At 42.2% G+C, this 19,415-nt stretch overlaps 1 protein-coding gene across 5 annotated transcripts in view; it reads right to left on the bottom strand.

Moving 5' to 3' along the window:
• Positions 1-5,618: 5,618 nt before the first annotated feature.
• Positions 5,619-19,415, bottom strand: part of ST3GAL5 (ST3 beta-galactoside alpha-2,3-sialyltransferase 5) — a 62,611-nt gene continuing 48,814 nt past the window's right edge. For all 5 annotated transcript variants that reach the window (XM_074992286.1, XM_074992284.1, XM_074992285.1 and 2 more), the window contains 3 exons: positions 18,450-18,636; positions 12,861-13,019; positions 5,619-8,978 (listed from right to left, as the gene is read on the bottom strand). In XM_074992286.1, coding sequence (XP_074848387.1) covers positions 8,715-8,978; positions 12,861-13,019; positions 18,450-18,636 — 610 coding nt within the window. In that variant the 3' untranslated portion in view covers positions 5,619-8,714. The remainder of the gene's footprint in view (positions 8,979-12,860; positions 13,020-18,449; positions 18,637-19,415) is intronic.

Genomic DNA, 19,415 nt, shown 5'->3' with positions numbered 1-19,415 from the left:
TGAGGGTGCACTTTGGTAGGTGTATGCATAAACCGAGATTGGAGAAAAGATTTCTGATGAACGTTGTTGCTTGCTTGTTTTGAGTCAAGGATTGGCTCTTTATCAGGCAGTCATCTAGGTAGAGGAAGATGGTCACTCCCTTTGTTCTTATATGTTCAATGACTACTGCCAGGACCTTTGAAAAGACCCTTGCTGCTGTACATAGGCCAAAGGGAAGTACTCTGTACTGAGAGTGTTGATTTGCTACAGCGAATTTGAGATATCTCCAGTGCAATGAGTCGATAGCTATGTGAAAGTACGCATCCTGGAGGTCAAGAGCAGACAGCCAGTCCCCTTTTTGTAGTGCAGGGATGATCGTGACTAGGGTGATCATCTTGGATCTTTGACAAAGTACGTGCTGGTTCAGTTTCCTGAGGTCCAGTATGGGTCTCCAACCCTGTTTTCTTCTGTGAAAGGAAATACAGGGAGTAGAATCCCCTTTGCTGACATTCGATAGGTATCTCTTTCTATAGCCCCTAGCCATAGAAGGCATTGGGCTTCTTGCAATAGCACAGTCTCATGAGAGGGGTCCCTGAAATGGGATGGGGAATGGGGCTGGGGTTTGGAGATGAATGGACTCGCATAACCAGTTTGTACAATTTCCAAGACCCAGCAATCAGTCATGATGGTTTGCCAAGCAGGGTAAAATACTGCTAGCCTTGAGCCAAAGACGGTGTGCGCAGCTCTGTCCAGGGCTTGTGATTTAAGGGGGCCATCCGACTCTTGACCAAAACTTCAAAATGCCTGGTGGGCCGGAGCCTGCTGGGTTAGAGGCTGGCTTGATGCCTGTCTCATTCTAAGCTGTTTTTGATGTCCTCTGTTGTCATAGTCTGTTATTAAATGAAGGTGGTTTATATTTGTAACTGTATTTTCTGTTGTGGTTATGCTTTGCAGTGGCTGTTTGGATACCCAGCATTACACAAGGAGACCCTTGAATCTTTGAAAGAGTTCAGCAGCTCGTTGGTGTTTTCTGCAAAGAGATACTAGACACCTCAAAGGGAAGATTCTCAACTGTGGCTTGGACCTTATTAGGGAACCCAGTAATTTGAAGCCAGGACACTCCCCTCATGACTACTGCAGATACTAAAGACCTGGCTGCAGTGTCTGCTGCACCTAGGGTGGATTGTAATGCTGGTTTTGCAATTAAGGAGCCTTCTGCCATGAGCACTTTGTATTGATCTGTTTTCTTGTTTGGAATGGAGTCAATAAAGGTGTGAAGCTGGTCAAATATGTGATGCATATATGTTGCTAGCAGTGCCATGTAATTGGCAATGAGAAACAGAAGACTGATGGAGGAGCACAACTTCTTCCCCATTGCATCCAGCCTTTTCCCGTCTTTATCACTGGGGCTGACTCTAGCATTATCCTGTCTACCCCTTTGGTTCACAGCATCCACTACTAAAAAGAGTTAGAGGGTGGATGCAAAGAGAGTAATTTTGTGCCTTTTGAGTCTACATAGTACTTGCACTCCTAGCTTCTGACAGTGGTGTGACAGAAGCCGTGGTATTCCAGAGGATCTTAGCTGGATCCAACAGCACTTCATTGGCAGATATTGACAGTCTATTCTGTGTGGACGTATGGAGAATGTTTGTCAGTTCGTGTTTAGTATCTTTCGAAGTTGAAAGGGATATCTCAAGTCTATCTGAGACCCTTCTAAAAAGGGTCCTGGAGGGTTTTGGAGCTGTTGGTTGGAGGTAGAAGGGTGAATTACTGAGGTTATTGAGGACAGCAAAGAAGAAAGATGTGACGGAGGAAGAGAGTTTGATCAATCTTCGCCCTTAAACTGTGAGCCATAGTCTTCTATGTCGGAGATGTCCAACTTGATGGATGATTGTATCCTGGTGGGTTGTGGTCTGCGGTCTGCCCTAGGTATGGGGAATGGATGTGGAAGAGGCTAATGTTGAAATGCTGCCCACGGGTCCCAGTAAGGCCAACTGGGTGGCAACAGTGGAGGAGCCCATTGATGCTACCCTTGTCAAGATTGTAGAGACTTAGACTGCTTCTTTGGTATTTTCTGAAGTGGCCTGTCTTCCTCTGAAACTGAGGTCCCATTAAATCTGTGGCTGGGTTGTGTGGAAATGATAGCCTTAGGCTATGCAAAGAGGTCTTACTCAGCAGGGGTGTGCCTGGAGCCGAAGCAACAAATAACTCCTCAGTTGCTGCGCATGGCATAAATGGGGCAGGCGGGGGGCAGTGGTACTGGAACCCCCTGCATGGTTGGTACTGGGGGGAGAGTTGGTGCAGGCAATGCAACCGTTTGAGCATGCTTCCCCGGTGCTAGTTTGTCAGCGCTTCCCCCTGCCGGTACTGAAGCGGTAAAAGCAGAAGCCGGTATGCGCTTGTCAATCAGCGGTCTCTTCTACTCTGCCGTAACGGTTGGATTATCAAAAAACCTCACCATTTTGGCTGAGGAGGGGCGATCCCTCTCCTTACGCTGCCTTTTTGCCAAGCACACCTAGACTGCCCCCTCAGATGCGGGAAGAGCAGCAGCGCAGTGTTTGGAGGTGGTCCTGAGCGCACTCGGGGAAATAGACTTTGACAAGGCAGGAGACGTTTTCCGGTCTCCAGGGGATTTCCCCTTTCGTGTAGGACTTGTCTGAGTCCAAGTCCTCTCTGAGTTATCAGCCCCCTGAGGGCTACATCGGGGGGAGGGAGTTTGTATGGCCCCTAGACATTAGAGCCTCCTCCATTAACCAGCCTTGGAGCTGTTGCTCTCTTGCTCTGCAGGATAATTTAGAGAGCTTTTTACCGTGTGAGCAGCTCTCCATTTCATGGTGCTGACGTAGGCACTGTATATACAATAAGGGGCCATGTGATATCGGCATGGAGAGGCCACACGTAGAACACTTGAAGCCCAGGAAACTGGGCTTTGAGTGAGTGACAAGGCTGTCTGCTGCTTGTAACAGAGCCAGACAACAGCTGAATCTGGTTGGGGAAAAGCCACATCAGTGGCTTTCCCTTTAGTCTACTCTTTTGTCCTTAAATGATGCACCACTGATTGTTCAAAATTACTTTCCTTTTTGTTTCTTTTTCCTCCAGGTCTGAGGGAGAGAAGGAGATCTGCAACCCGAGTGGGCGGCGATCAGACAACAGAGGTGACAGCCTGCCTATGCACGTGCAGCAGCTGCAACAGGCTCTTGCGCCTGGGCTCTGCGTGCATGGGCAGGCAGTTGAGGGACACTGCTACACAAAAATCTTTGACCCATGGGTGCAGCAGGGCTGCCACTCCTAGGTGGAGCACTTCAGTGGAGCACTCCCAGGAACCCTCAAAAGAGCAGCAGCAGCAGCAGCAGCTGTCTCATCTTGCCACTTCACACAGGTAGCAGCTTTTTCCTCTTTGGTTCACAGATACAGACAACTCTTAACTGGGAGCCCCGGGACCAGGAGGTTGCCGGACATTCAAATATTCTGGATAACAGAAAGATATACCTGGCAATGCAGAACTTTAAAGAAAAACTAGAATAGATATTAAGAACTTATGCAGAGTACTTTATTTACCAACAACAGTAGTATTGCACGCTGTAAACTTACACTCTATTTGCTGTATTGATTTCTATTTACTTTCACTATGCTATTTATGGAAAATGTAACGAAAATTTGCTTATCGTTAAAATGCTGGTTATTTGAGAGTTCTGGATGGTAGAATTCCAGCTATGAAACAGTTTACTATATTATGTAGTACACAACACAGCTATAACCACTGCAGTGTTTTTCTTACTGAGATCCAATCTACTGACTAAAAGTCAGTGTCTTTCACTCTATTAAAAGCACCATCAAGAGTCATCCTGCAACTGCTGAGCTAGTAGCTGTACCTTTCTTGGGCGCTGTCAAAGTGGCCAGTACATGGGTTCATGAGCCAGGAAAGCTTCATATAGGCTGGGTCTCCAAAAATCACTATTTCAGCACTGCCAGTGGCAATCTTTTGATTGAGGAAGAATTTCCCTGATTGCACAGGATTTTGCCAAAAGCCATTCCTAAAGAGGAGAATGTCATGCACCTTGTCTGACAAGCCCACATGGAAATGTGTGATGTGTTCCCAGTGATCCAGTACCACTTGTCTAACCATAGGAAAGTAGTTCTGTTTATGTACTCGCTGGCAAGGTGTGATGGTGACAGAACATTTCAGGAACTCCATTGCTGCAAACACATCCACTACTACCTGTACATGATCCTGGAACGTTTCCTTGCAACAAACCCCGCTGCCAACTTTGTCCATGTATTTATTCTGGGGACACCACCACTGGACCTAACCCTGTTAGTTACAAGATCAAAGGCACATTCTTGTGCGCTTCCAGCAACATTATATATGCCATTATGTGCCAACAATGCCCTGCCACTATGTACATTGGACAGACTGGGCAAAACCTTCACCAAACAATAAACAGAGACAGAGCAGACATCAAGAAACTCAATAAACATAAGCTGGTCAGTGAACACTTCAGTGGAGTGGGCCATTCTGTTAAAGACCTGAGAATGTGTGTCCTAGAGCACAGGGAATTTAAAAACCAATTACAGTGAGAAATTTGTGAATTGGAATTGATATTCAAATTCAACATATTAAACACATGGTATGAACAGAGACATCAATTCTCATGCATTACAGGGACTGCCTCCCTTCCTTTGATGCTCATAATTATCTCAGGCAGGACAATTAACATCCCCCCACCCTCATCCCCCTCCTTCAGTTCTATGTATTTGATTCATGAGTTTTTATTGATTTTTTTGTTTGTTTGTTCGGTCCTCTGTACTTATAAATGTCAGTCTGTATTGGAAATGAGGTTGATCTGATGAAGTGGCTCAGTCCCACGAAAGCTCATCACTGAATAAATCATTCTGTTAGTCTTCAAAGTGCTACATTTCTGCTGTTTTGTTTTGTTGGAGTACAGACTAACACAACTACCTCTCTGTTACTATTCAATAAGCACATATAGGCTACGTCTACACGTGCAGCCAACATCGAAATAGTCTATTTCGATGAATAACGTCTACACGTCCTCCAGGGCCGGCAACGTCGATGTTCAACTTCGACATTGCTCAGCCCAACATCGAAATAGGCGCAGCGAGGGAACGTCTACACATAGCACACATCGAAATAGGGATGCCAGGCACAGCTGCAGACAGGGTCACAGGGCGGACTCAACAGCCAGCCGCTCCCTTAAAGGGCCCCTCCCAGACACAGTTGCACTAAACAACACAAGATACACAGAGCTGACAACTGGTTGCAGACCCTGTGCCTGCAGCATAGATCCCCAGCTGCCGCAGAAGCAGCCAGAAGCCCTGGGCTAAGGGCTGCTGCCCACGGTGACCATAGAGCCCCGCAGGGGCTGGAGAGAGAGCATCTCTCAACCCCCCAGCTGATGGCCGCCATGGAGGACCCAGCACTTTCGACGTTGCGGGACGCGGATCATCTACACAGTCCCTACTTCGACGTTGAACGTCAAAGTAGGGCGCTATTCCGATCCCCTCATGAGGTTAGCGACTTCGACGTCTCGCCGCCTAAATTCGAAGTTAACTTCGAAATAGCGCCCGACGCGTGTAGCCGCGACGGGCGCTATTTCGAAGTTGGTGCCACTACTTCGAAGTAGCGTGCACGTGTAGACACAGCTATAGAATGCAAAGGACAGTGCTGTAATGAAGACAGATACATTCACATCTACATTAACCTCAAGAAGTTGGAGAGCACATTGGCAGGGGACCAGCTCTTCTGTAGTAGCCCTCATTAAATTAAATTAATTAAATGAAATTGGTGTAAGTGAAAGGAAATGTGGCACTATTCAATGAGTGGGCACTAAACAGCTACTTGCACCTTCCTTTGGCCATGGTTCAGTGTTCCCAGCCAACAGCAGCTGCAGGAAGTAGTGCCAACCAGGCCAGCTCCCCTTGGCCAGGAATGGAGTTCCACTACCAACCGGAGCTGCGAGCAGCAGTACCTGCTGATGCGCAGATAAATAAAGTATCTGGTAGTCTGCCAGGGGCAAACCTTGTCCAGCCAATGGGCCACTTGTTGCACACTCCTGCACCATTCCATAAGGTCTCCTCTTTCTAGATGGTTTGGGATCTAATGTACACTATTAAACTGGATCAGTGAATACCCCAGCTATATACAATTCTTACTGAAAAAGGCAGAATATGTGAAAATACATCAACAGAAAAGGGTTCCCTGTGTTTATTGCTTTTCACAGCTTCAGTTCCATTGCTGTTCAGGAACGGTAAAGCCTATATAGAAGTATTCTACACAATATTTACTACCACAGAGAACAAATTTTTATCACAGCTGACAAAAGCTGGCTAAACTACAGTTTAAGCCCACATTAAAGCATCTTGTAAAGCTGATGATAAATGGAAAACCTCAAAAGGATGCTATTGTTTGCTTTAATAATAACAACACTTCCATTCCATTAAGTTCACATTTTCATATTCTTGCACCCTAAAATGTGAAGTTTTGGTGAACTAACAGCTGATGCACAACAAACCTTTTAGGTAACAGTACTTTAAAATAGTTAACTATAATACTGTCCACATACACATGTTGAACTTTCCCAAACCTTTTCACTTTTCAGTAACATTGAATTAAGTTAAGGTAGCTTGTTTTGATCATAACTATATGGGGATAGTAATCAACAGGTTGTATTAAAGAAAACACTATCTGTAAAAACTCTTTACTCAAAAAATTACTGAAACAAACAATTTGATTGATACTTCAAAGCATACAAAAACATTGACTAAAAATTTATTGCTCTTACAAAAATTACTTTGTTCCAAGTTACAAGGTGAATATTATTGCTGTTACACAATTGGAGCCCTGAATACACAGAGCATGATTTCTAATTGTTCACTTTAGGGGATGTGTGGGTGCTTAGGAAAGATCAGGTTCATAGCAATTACCTTCAATGCTACACTTTGTAAGCAGGTTGTTTTATTGTCTCTCCACAACCACAGCCAGTGCAATGCTTGCTTTCATCCATTAGACCTCTTCATGGCACCTATGAATATTATATTGCATTTCCACATCCTGTTTTCTTAATGCACTTCCTAAAGCTCACTAACAGTACGCCTAGTATATCTTACCACATGGCAAGGAACTAATAGAAAGTTTATCAGCTGAAAGTCAAAGTGACTCATGTAATTCATATAATTATGTTTCACTAGTTCACTGTTATCAACATTCTGATAAGATTTCATATTCAAACACAGCATTTCATTTCCTCCGAGTAATGGGACAGCACTCAAAAGCAAGCAGTCCAATGAACACGCACTGTGTTCTTTACAAAAGCAAATGAAACAGTTCAGACTTAACAAATCTGCTATCCCACTTTCTTTCACTGCATTGATTTCCACTCATTAGAAAGTATATTTATATACAGGAACTTTAAAAAAGTAATCTGTGCTTAACAGACATTGTACAGTACCAGTAGATCATTTTACTTCCTCAAAGACAGTTTCTTTTTCATAAGTTATTTGTGCACACAGAATTGCTTGTTTATTAGGTTGTCTGCAAAGCAAACAACTCCACTGTCTCCCTCCCAATTAAGAAGCATACACCAGAAACACAACACACAAGGCTATTATCAACTTCAATTATAGCTGAGTCTGATTTTTTTATTTTACATAGTATTGTTGGAAGTCAATACCTACGGTATCATGAAGGAGAAAAAAATAAAATACTTCAGTTCTTTACTTTGTCTGTTGTCAGTTTCACTGCGACTACTACACAGTAAGCTTCCATTTTCCTTTTGAGTCTTTCCCACAACAGAAAAGTTAAACATGCTTATAAAATAGCAAAAGGGCACACACTGTCTTTAACCCTCTCCCTAAAAAGGGCTGCAGTACACCTTGAAGCTGTTCCTTTAACAGTGATGCTTAAAATTTTTTGTGACCCAACCACATTATAACCAGGCATTTGGGAGCCAAGAACAGGAAAGAGAAGTGTTCGGGCTCAGATATTCACCTTCTGTAAGCTAAACTTGGCTACAACAGGGTTAGGCCCAAATGTGTCAAGTGGTTAAGTAGACAGCATTCTAATCCTAAAGCATTTGCACCCATCAACTGTTTAAATACCAGGCATGGCTAGATGTGGCATTAATGAACGTACTGTTCAGCTCCATCACACGCCAGTTTTGCCCCTTCCTGTTTGCTGCCCCTCAGCCCTCCTCCACAATAGGTATCGGCACAGAAAGTAGCTTAAATAGAAGGTTACACAAGCAGATGATCTACCACACAGGCAGTGAACCTGCAAGTAACAAAAGCAAATACACTTAAAAATGCCCTCCTTTGCTCTTCTTTGTATACACAAAGAGGAATAAGGTACTGAGAAATGGACCCAAGGTAACACCACTTCACTGGGAAAAATTCTCATATCCCCAAAGCAGGGAACACATGCCTACACATGAGTGCCCGTCACATAAGAGATCGTTAAATTGCCAGTTTTTCTTCAGATAGCTTAAAACAGGACATTAAATATCCCTAACTTCAAAATTGCGTATTGATAAATTATCCACAGAAGTGTGCAATGTAAACACCTGGCCTCAAAATAAATTAAAAAAAATACATAAACTCAACTAACATTAAAAAGCAACAGAAATACAAAGAACAGAGATTCTTCAGAGTCTTTGTGGCATGAGAGCACTGAACACTACAGGAACCTCTAATCCAGTCTGTACTCTCAGGTCCAGCCATTAGCTTGTTTTTTTGCAGAATTCACACTGTATTCCTCCACTGAGGTCTTTCACAACCTCTTCTTTGACCAGTTTTTGTAGGAACTTTGTTTCAGTTGTCACATTATGCATAGTTTGTCCGTTCATTGCAGCCATGCAGAGACTGTCATAGTAATGCAAAGGTGTGCTGGGTTGACTGAGGTCATATCCAAATCCTGCTAAACTCACTTCATCACATAAATGTGTGGCCAGAACAACTGCAGTGACCCCGATTGTGGGAACGTTCTAAAAGAGAAAAAACAAACATTTACAATATAACATATCTCTTCTTTATTAGTTTTCACAGAAACATGGGAGTGGCAGGAAACCCTAGAAGTCATCTAGCTCATCAATGTGAGCTAAGGAAGACAAAAATCTACTAGATCACCCCTGCCATTTCCAGGTTGTCTTTCCCGCCCCACTTTTCAAAAGACAGCTGTTAGGTTTGCCCTTCTCCTCGCCCATGTTCTGTAACAGTGGTTCTCAGACTTTTTGGCTTGCGGCCCACCCAATCAATGCAAACCTTTCCGTGGACCACTAGCCAGCCTCCCATCGTGACAAAATGCATTCACTTATCTCTAAATACCTTGACTATTAAATTATTCATATTCAGCTGTAACCATATAATAAACATGGTTTTTCTGAAACCATATTGAGAGTCCTAGAGCTCTTCTGCAGCCAGAATAAAAAGCAGCAGCTATTAATTGGGAAGCCACAAGTTACAAACTCACATTCCATCAACATTTCATAACAGCCTGGTATGATGCTGTTGTAAAGAAGGTGACCATATCCTAATGCCACCTACTGTCACCAACCAACAGAACGAAGAACTCAAGATTGGTAAAGAAAACGTAGTTAACAGCATTTTGTCTGGCAAGAAACTACATATCAATAACTGAGGTTGTGGAATCCCCATTCTATGATAATTGTCCTCACTTTCCTACTGTTTTCTGTATAATCTCTGTCTGGTTTGTAATTGTTTGTCTGCTGTAGAAGTTAATTTGCTAGGTGTAAATCAAATTAAGGTGGTGGAATAGGATTGGTTAGGTAATTCTGTTAGACTAGGTTAAAAAACTGGTTAGTAAAATTATACCAAAATAATTGGCCAAGGTATAAGGAGTCCAGGAAGGAAGGAAGAGAACAGCAAAAAGAGGAAGAAGGAAAAAACCTGGGAGGACTCACCCCCAAGAGCAGAGCTGCCAGACACTGAGGTGCAACAATCAGTATCCAGACAGACTGCCTTTGTCCAACAGGGGAAGTCTGCCTGCCTTTATCAGGATTAGTGACCATAACACTGGGTGCTTAGTATGTGTTCTGCTTTCTTGGTAGTTGAAAATAAATAAAGAATAAGAAATATTACTGTGTAAGACTTTTCAGTGACACAGATCCTGCATACCCACTGGGAATTATGCCTTGAGCCCTAGGGATTGGGTAAAGGTGTGTGTGTCCCTGAAGCACGGATAACACAGCCACTGGACACAGAAATGTAAATTTGCTGCTATAACGTAAGGGGGCATTTATGTAGATTTTAAAGCACATATACCATATTAGTTTACCAAACTTTGTTTTAAATATAGCAAAATATTAGTTTTAGGTCCAAAACAAAAGGTTTCAAAACTGTCTTTATTTACAGTAACGGTGGTTGGGAACCTTTTCTGGATCAGAGGCCACTGACCCACAGAAAAATCACGAAGTGAGAAGCGAAAAAAAAAGAAAGCCCATCACTGATGTGGCCCCTGACCGAGACACTTCACTCCCCCTCATGCTGCAGTCCCACGAGGGGGAAGGGGTTGAGACCAAGGTTCAGGATTTTCCAAAGGTCAGATAAACTCTTTGGGGTCCCAGGGCTTGTAGACTTTAGAGGACCCCTTAGGTTCTAAGGTGTGGCCAAACATGAGGGGTTCATTGTGCAGGAGGGGGCTGCCAGGAAGTGGGATGTGGGTGTGAAGTCTGGATAGGAGGAAGGGTGAAGGAAGGCATGCATAGTCTGGGCAGAGGGAACATGGGGGGGGGGGGCACTTTCCTGATTCCAGGCTCCCCACTAGTACCAGGCACTGCCCTCTGCTGCTCCAGTGGGCTGTGATTCCAGCCAAAGGGAGTGTCAAGGCTGTTCCCCCTCTCTGAGTGCAGAAGGTAAAGGCCCACAAGAAACCTGAGCAATACCTTGCCTCTATAGTGTTCCGCTTAAAAGCTTCCCAAGCACAGGGAACCTGTGACTTTGGGGAGCTTTTTTAAGCAGAAGCCTATAAAGGCAAGGTCCTGTTAAGGTCTCTTGCAGGCCCCCACCTTCTGCACCTCGGAGCATCAGAGCAGGGAACAGCTTTGACAGGCTGGCAGCACAGCAGGGAGCAACACGTAAAGCCTCCTGTGAGCTGCTTCCCTATACTGCCATTCCCCAAGCTGGGGGCTGGGGAAGCAGCAGAGTGCAAAGCCACTTCTCTCTGCAAACTCGCCCCTGAGAGTGGGAAGCTGGCACTGGTGCTCCAACCTCATGGGGATGCTGTGGGGCTGGAGCATCAGCACAGGCCCTTGCTGCAGGAGGGCAAGTCCCAAGCCCACAGGCCACCTGCAAGGCAGTTGGGTCTGCGGACCACAGAGCAGTGGTTCTCAAAAGACAAACATTAACAATTCCATAACTGCTTTAGTGACTACCTTAGGCAGGACCACCCCTAGAGGAATGGGGAGTGCGAAGCCTAGACAAAGCTCCCCTGGCCCCGCATGCCCCAGCCACAGGGCTAGGGGCAACCCCCCCACCCACCACAGGCCCAGTCCCAGCCCTTCTTCAACTCTGCCCTGCTCCCACCCTGCCCCCTCCCACGTGAAGCACAAGGCAGGGGATTACCCGGGTAGCACAAGATGGCAGTTTGGGTCGCCCCCTCTTTGCCTGCACTGACCACGGCAGCAAGGAAGCCAGTGCAGCCAAGCACCCTGCTCCCCTCTACCTCATTGCCCCCTCCCAGCCTGCTGCATTCTGCTTCTCTGCAGCAGCAGAAAGCAGGGCGCCTGGCCTCGGGGTGCTCTGCTTCCCACCTAAAATATTTTCAGAACCCGACATTAATCCATTACTTAAATTCAGAGGAAAAAAAATGTCAGTCAAAATTCCTGTTATGCTCAGGCAAAGAACTATGGTTTATTTTTTGAACAAAGGAGTTTAATTATGTGATTATCTAGAACAATGGTTTACCCATGATCTGCATATTTGATGTTGAACACCACTCTTCCCCACGCACACTGATTGCAAAGTCACCTTTAGCACCTTATTTGTTAGCAGTACTCCTCAAGCTTGTGTTTTAACACAAACTATTTTTCGAAGAGCACCAGACTTTGGTGGAGAAGGTAATTTATATGCAGTCATATTGCTTCAGCTGAATGCTTTAGATTTCGAATACATATGCTTCTCACCTTTGCCATGTTTATGCATCTTCCAATTACCACCTCTAACAGCAAGCTGTCAGAGCCTTAGTTATGTGGAATAGATCTAAGAGTGTTCTTTTCTGGGTTAGCTAATCAGCATTACTTAACCTGAATTACAATAGTGGGGAAGACACAGGAACTCAAGTTCAATTCCAACTTCCCCACAGGGTTTAACTCAAGTCACTCACCCAAGTTAAAAGCAGAATTGCCATGTCCTCACTGCTATTTAAGGTCAGTGAGCTATCCCCAATGAAGAATTTACCTATTTTTGCAGGGTACACATATTCTTAGGCAAAATCATCCTTATGTTCTTAATGTTTAAAGGTCATGTAATGTCTATCATATGCTATCAAGAAGACCCTCATCCTTAATCCATTTCTCAGAAGTACGTTCTTTTTAAAGCTTCGGGGTATTTAAAAAAAAATGCCAATCACCCTACCTGAACAGAAACAAGCCTAAACCAGAACTAAACTGGCACTAGATTTGTATTTTTCCTGACTGACAAGAATGCTGAGCCCAACTATTTTACAATATTTAATACAAAAAAGTGCTTCAGAAGACTATGGTGCTCTACAGTAACTGAGAATTTACACAAAGATTACCCAGAATCAGAAGTCCAAACCACTTTTATTTGATCTTGCCATCTTAAATTTCTAAGGAGTTAAATTAATCTATCCAGCACCTTTCTCTACCCGCCACCCAAATATGTCTTACCTTATCCCAGCCCCAAAATTTAGATCGAGGTTCTGGGTAGTGTAGTATATCCAAGGCAGTCTCTTTAACGATGATTGGATTTAAAATACGAAACTGTTCTGATGTTACAGGAATGTTCTCAGCCACTTGCTTCCAAAAAAACAGTCGTACCCATAATGGCTAAATAGAAAAAAAATACATATATTTTGACATAGCAAATCGTTATCAGGGAATAGCATGTCACTCATTACTATTAAAATATAAGAGCATCCAGAGCTCATCACAAAGGGTTTATGGCAAAGACTTACTAGACATTAATGCATAATTCACAAATGCCAGTATTCTTTTACAAAATAACATTTAAGATACGAGAGAGAGAGAGAGCATGCACAATTCTCTGTTTAACTGAAGGGTGGGGAAACCTCCAGCAAGTGGGCTGGATGCAGTTCATCAGGTTTAGCTGCCAGTGGGCCACCAGATGTTTTGTTCACCTGAGTGTCCACAGGAACAGAGCTGTGCACCTTCCAGTGGCTGTGGTTTGAGGTTCCCGGCCAATGGGAGCTGGGGGAGGGCAGTGGCCCAGTTTAGGACCTAAAACTATTTTACTCACATTTTCAAATTCATCACATATCTAGCCAACAGTATACATTTAAAAGACAAATGTAGTAGAATGGAAGGAGAGAAGAACTATGAGATTCAGCAATCTCGATTTAATGCCAGAAGGTGTCAGAATTTTAAAGAAATCAATAGCCACGTAATGGTGCTAATCTGGTCAAAGATCGGAATCAGGCTCATTTTTTATTTCCTTCCCATAAATTGTGTCATGGTGAGAAAATGAGAAAAGTGTTGTAATAAGAGGATGTCTTTTCTGTACACTGGATACATCTTTCAAAAAAATTCCCTATATCTATTACTGTAACGTGACTTCTCATCTGATATTACAAAAATACAGGGACTTAAAAAAAAAAAAAATCAAAAATACGCTACATGCAGCTTTAAGCCCACAAAATGACACTAGAGCCACCAAAGGCAGTCAAATATCCCGTTCAAATCAGAGGGTGTATTCAACAGTCAGTAACTTAAAGCAGCTGTGTGTGTGTGACTGTTCAATTTTTGCTGAAAGGTATACCAATGTTCTGTAAAACCACACACAACATGGGCCCAATAGGTCACATAGTGATACTTCCTCCAAATTCCACAAAATTTGACACTTTTTTGCTCATTACCTCTAAAATTCAATCATCATTTCATTTAATATCACTAAAGTTTAAATTCAAAATGTAAGAATAATTTCTTCATATTATCACTTGTATTACACAGAAAGCATTTTAAAAAACCACAAGACAGATAAACTTGAGTTTTGTCCACAACCGGTAATAGCTTTTAATTGTGGAGGGAGGGAAAGAGAACATAAAGACCTGAGGACTGTAATAAAATGGTGTATTCTATCAAAATGCATGTTCCACCTAAAACAGATCGCCACTGGCAATTCTGCAAGTCTACAAGATTTGCATAACTAGTCCAGGTTGCAAAACCATAAAATTTGGCTTTGGTCTGCACAAACCGCTAAATATCTTGAAAATATATTTTACCAAATAGATCTCTAATGAATAATTGATGGATTTCATATGTGCATAATGCCTCTTGTCCTGTGGGGGCAACCTGCAGCCCAAGGGCCACATACGGCCCATTGGGTTTCTATGTGTGGCCAAAGACACGTTGTTCACTGTTGCCCATGTGCAAGGCTGCCAGTTTTTGCTGGTTCCATGTTGTCTTTTTCTACCGCTACTACTTACGTGACATGCACTTCAAGGCATATAAAGTACGGTGTATGTTAACTGCACACAACATTGACTGCGAGAGCAGTGCACTTCCTCTGCATCCAATCAAAGTGCCGTTACAGTTCAATTGGCACACGTCACAACTTCTAGTTATGCAAGAACGATGAAAAGTCCTGTGGCACTTTATAGACTGACAGATTTATTGGAGCATAAGCTTTGGTGGGCAAAGACCCACTTTATCAGATGCATGGAGTGGAATGTACTGACTCTGGAATTTCTTTAAACATACATAAAGTAACACTTGAATTTTCAAATCGAATCTGAAAAGCACTAACCAACATTAGTGAATACCAGCTAGGGACATTTTTATTTATTTAATTATAGCTATTACAAATAACACAAATGGTCCTAAACAAACTTGTGGTTCAGCAGTTAAAGGAGGAGACTAGCAGTCAGAACTTCTGGGCTTTGTTGCAGGCTCTACAACCTTAACAATCTAGTTACTTAACCCAAAACCAAAATGAATTATACTTTACTGAGCACATAAGGCATTGTGATGTTTAGTCTGAAGATGTATGAATGAAAGGCTTCAGCGTGAGCACATAATATTAAATCTAGCTACTGTCTGAACAATAGCTGAAGTACTGCACCTGATTGCTTAGAAGACGGATAAACAAATATTGAAAAATCTGATTTATGTTAAGTCAACATATCTTTTTAAAAGTAATTTGAAACCGCGAAGTTAAGGCATAAAGTTATTAAAATGTATTCTAATAATTTAGATCTCAAAATATTTAAACAGTATGGCCACGCAAATGGCCATTTCCAATATTACTAATGAGGTGCTGAACTGAATATTCAGCACCTCATTAGCATTAGGATGCTTCTGGCCACGGTGCAGCTACACGGGGGTTCTTTTCGAAAGGACCCCGCACATTTCAAAATCCCCTTATTCCTCTCAGTGAAACAGCTGTGCGCGTTTGAAAGCAGCACTTTCAAAGCGCTGCAGCCGAAAGCATCCTAATGCTAATGAGGCGCTGAACATTCAATTCAGCACCTCATTAGTATCTTCGAAATGGCCATTTGCATGACCATTTCTAAATTTTGGCCACGTGTGGCCACAGCCTGTGTATTTGCTACCAGGAATGTCAAACCAATGACTTAATTGAAGTAATTTGGCTATGCACTTAGAACTAGGGTTTGTTGAAGTGTGACACCAGCTTTTGACAACAGGTACAGGGAGAATGTTTTCTTCATTTTATTTTATTCAAATAAATCAGTGCAACAACTACTTCATTCAAAGTTGAGAAGCCAGCTGGAAGCTAAAACGGCAGAAAGCTTATTCTCCTTTTCTAATCTAACAACAAACATAAGGGGCCAGGACGAGATTTACCACTTATAAAATCTTGATGGACATGATACGTAGAAAGAACTCAGTTTGATTAACTACAGATAATAATTTTCATTGTTTAATAATTCAGTTTGAAAGGCAAAAAAAAAAGGATATACTTCATTTCATACATCCAGCATGTTTAAGGAAATTTTAACAAACTGACAATTTTAAATTGTTATTGTTGTGCTTTTAATTAAATTCCAATTTCCATACAAATAATGCCAAGAACAATAAAATAACAAACCACTTGGTCTTTATACAACACTTGTGATCTTTTATATCTCAAAATAGGTCACAATGTCACTACCCCTATTTTATAGATGGGGAAGCTGAGAGACATGGAAAAGTGACTTGCCCATGACCACATAGCCTTGGTAGAAGAACCAGGAATCTAACTCACATCTCCAAAGTCCCCAGCTAGTTAGCTAACCACCAAGCTACAGTAAACTCTGTCTTAACTGGCATGCTGTCTTCCAGAACTCTAAAATAACTGGCATTTTAACCTAGGGAAATTTTAGCTACATTTTCCATAATAATTGTATAGTGAAAGAAAGTACAAAAATATAACACATACAGGATAAGATTACAGCATACAGTACTACTGCTGTTAGTAAATAAAGCACTCCGTATACATTTTTGTTTGTTTCTTAATAGCTGATCTTGTTTTTCTTTAGTGTTATGCATTGCATACACCTCTCTATTATCCAGAGAATTTGAATATCTCGCAACCTCCTGATCCTAGGGCTACCCAATGCGGAAGAGTTTACTGTATATACAAAGCACCTAGGCAAGTCACTTCAAAAATAATATATTGATCTAGTACTTATAAGGTGTCATTCAGTGTTTCATGACAAAATGTAAAAATTAAGAATCTGACTAATATATGTTAAGCTACATAATTGCTTAAATAAATGAATGTAAATCATCAAAACATAGGACTGGAAGGGACCTGAAGAGGTCATCTAGTCCAGTCCCTTGCACTCATGACAAAACTAAGTATTGTCTTCTAATCTAGACCATCCTTGACAGGTAACTGTCTAACCCACTCTTAAAGGTCTCCAGGGAGGGTGATTCCACAACCACCCAGATAGTATGGCAATTTTTCCCCTAATAATGCACAAGCTCAACTGTCCTTGCTGCTGTTTAAGCCCATTGTTTCCTGTCCTATCCTTTGAGGTTAAGGAGAATTTTTTTCTCCTGTCTCCTTATAACAATGGTTTATGCTGTTGAAAGCTTATACCCTGTCTTCTCTTCTCCATACTAAAACAAGCCCAGTTTCTTCAATCTTGCCTCAAAGATCATCTTTTCTACATCTTTAAAATCATTTTTGTTCCTCTCCTCTGGACTTTGTCCAATTTGTTCATATCTTTCCTGAAGCGTGACATCCAGTACTGGGGGCACTACTCCACTCTTGAGGTCTACTCAGCATGCAACAGAGCAGAAGAATTATTTCTCATGTCTTGTTTACTACACTCCTACTAATCAATCCCAATTTTTTTTTTTTTTTTGGCAACAGTGTTGCCTCATATTTACTTTGTGACCTACGATACCCCCCTGGTCTTTTTCTGCAATATGCTTTTCCAGGCAGTCGTTTCCCACCTCATATGAGTGCAACAGAGGCTGCTGCTACACTACCATTCTCCCGTCGAAGGTGCCATGCTAATGCCACCACACAAACAGACTTCGAATTGCAGATTGACAGTGAAGATGGGGGCAGCTTCGAAATAAGCACCCCACTTTGACATTCCCTGAATCCAATCTAGTTCTGTGGGAATAAGGGAATGCCAAAGTGGGGCGCTTATTTCAAAGATGCCCCCATCTTCACTGTCAATCTGCAATTTGAAGTCTGTTCCCATGGTGGCCATTATGCTAATGAGGTGCTGAATATGCACATTAGCACATCAGCCTCCTTCAAATTGCCTCATTACCATGGCACCTCCAACAGGAGAATGTTAGTGTAGCAGCAGCCTGATTGTTCCTTCCTGAGTGAAGTACTTTACGTTTATCCTCCTTGAATTTCATCCTATTTTTTCCTCAGGATCATTTCTCCAGTTTGTCCAGATCATTTTGAATTTTAATCCCATCCTCCAAAGCACTTGCAACCTATCCCAGTTTGGTATCACACACAAACTTTTTAATGTGCTTGTGATGCCATTAACTATTGTCTCTCTTTCTGGGTAGCAAAAAGTAGCTCCACAATTATACCTGCCAATGAGAACCTACCTTTCTACAGAAAAATCATCCAAAAGTACAAATGCAAAACAAGATTAAAGTGAATATTTATCTCAAAATTTTCTGCTTTCTCATTTAACAAAAAACCCATCTTGACTGCTTCTGAAATATTCACTCCAGTAAAATAGTGATAGGACTGAAATATCAGTTTCATGTGCACCAGAAAACCAAGACAGGCATGCAATAAATCAATGATTCACCTACCAATGCTTCATTTTTTACCATTGCTTGAAGCCAACTGAAATCAACACTTTTAAATAAGACAACAACAAACAAGCTGTCAGGGTGATACTCATTTTCAGAAAGTGGTGCTCCCTCTGGGTAGGTCATTCTTATGGTAGTCATGTTACCAACATGATCTGTGTAGCCCTGAACCGGTGCATTATTTAATCTAAAAGAAAAAAGGAATAAAACCACATTAAGTTAAGCCTAATATGTGACATCATTAAAATACCATTCAAATGACCTTAAATACCTAAGTAACAAGTTATCGTTGACTCACCAAATTTTATTTGAACATAACACCAGGAGAGCAATTTGTTGATGTAACAAGAACAAACTTCAATGGGTAGCCATAACCTGAAGAGCAACTATACAAATATAATTGGCATGTTCTAGTTTCTTGTTGCCTCTAACTCAATTAGGGCTCTGAGTAGCAAACAGAAAGCTTCCTTCACATCACCACCAGTAATAAAAGGCTCTTCAAGTCAAAATGACCCTTTCAATGACACTTGAGGAATCCTAATGTCCCTCAGTGAGTTTATACAATTCTAACTGATTGGAATTTACAAGACAAGGTGGATGAGGTATCTTTTACTGGATCAAATTCTGTTGCTGTGAGAGCAGTTTTTAAGCTTATGTGGTGCTCTTCTTCAGGCCTGGGAAATTAACTCAAACCATGTGTACACTAAAAATTAAATTGACCTAACGTCACCGTTCAGGTGCTCCAGTAATTACACCACTTGTTCATATCTGTGCTTTGCTCTGTGCCAGGAGCGTCTTTCCTCAAGAAAAGTGCTTGTATCCATTGTACTGTTAACGTGGTGCATTGTGGGATGCTTCTGAAAGCCAGGAACAGTCAAAATAAACAACGCGGTTTCTGCACTGACACTGTGTGGACTTTGACTCTATGCTACTCTGGAGGGGGAGTTAGATCAGTGCAATGTGGCA

This window comes from Carettochelys insculpta, chromosome 4 (genome assembly GCF_033958435.1).
Source record: "Carettochelys insculpta isolate YL-2023 chromosome 4, ASM3395843v1, whole genome shotgun sequence".
NCBI lineage: Eukaryota > Metazoa > Chordata > Testudines > Carettochelyidae > Carettochelys > Carettochelys insculpta.
The sequence above is the reverse complement of the archived record's forward strand: the minus strand, read 5'-3'. Positions and strand labels throughout refer to the sequence as shown.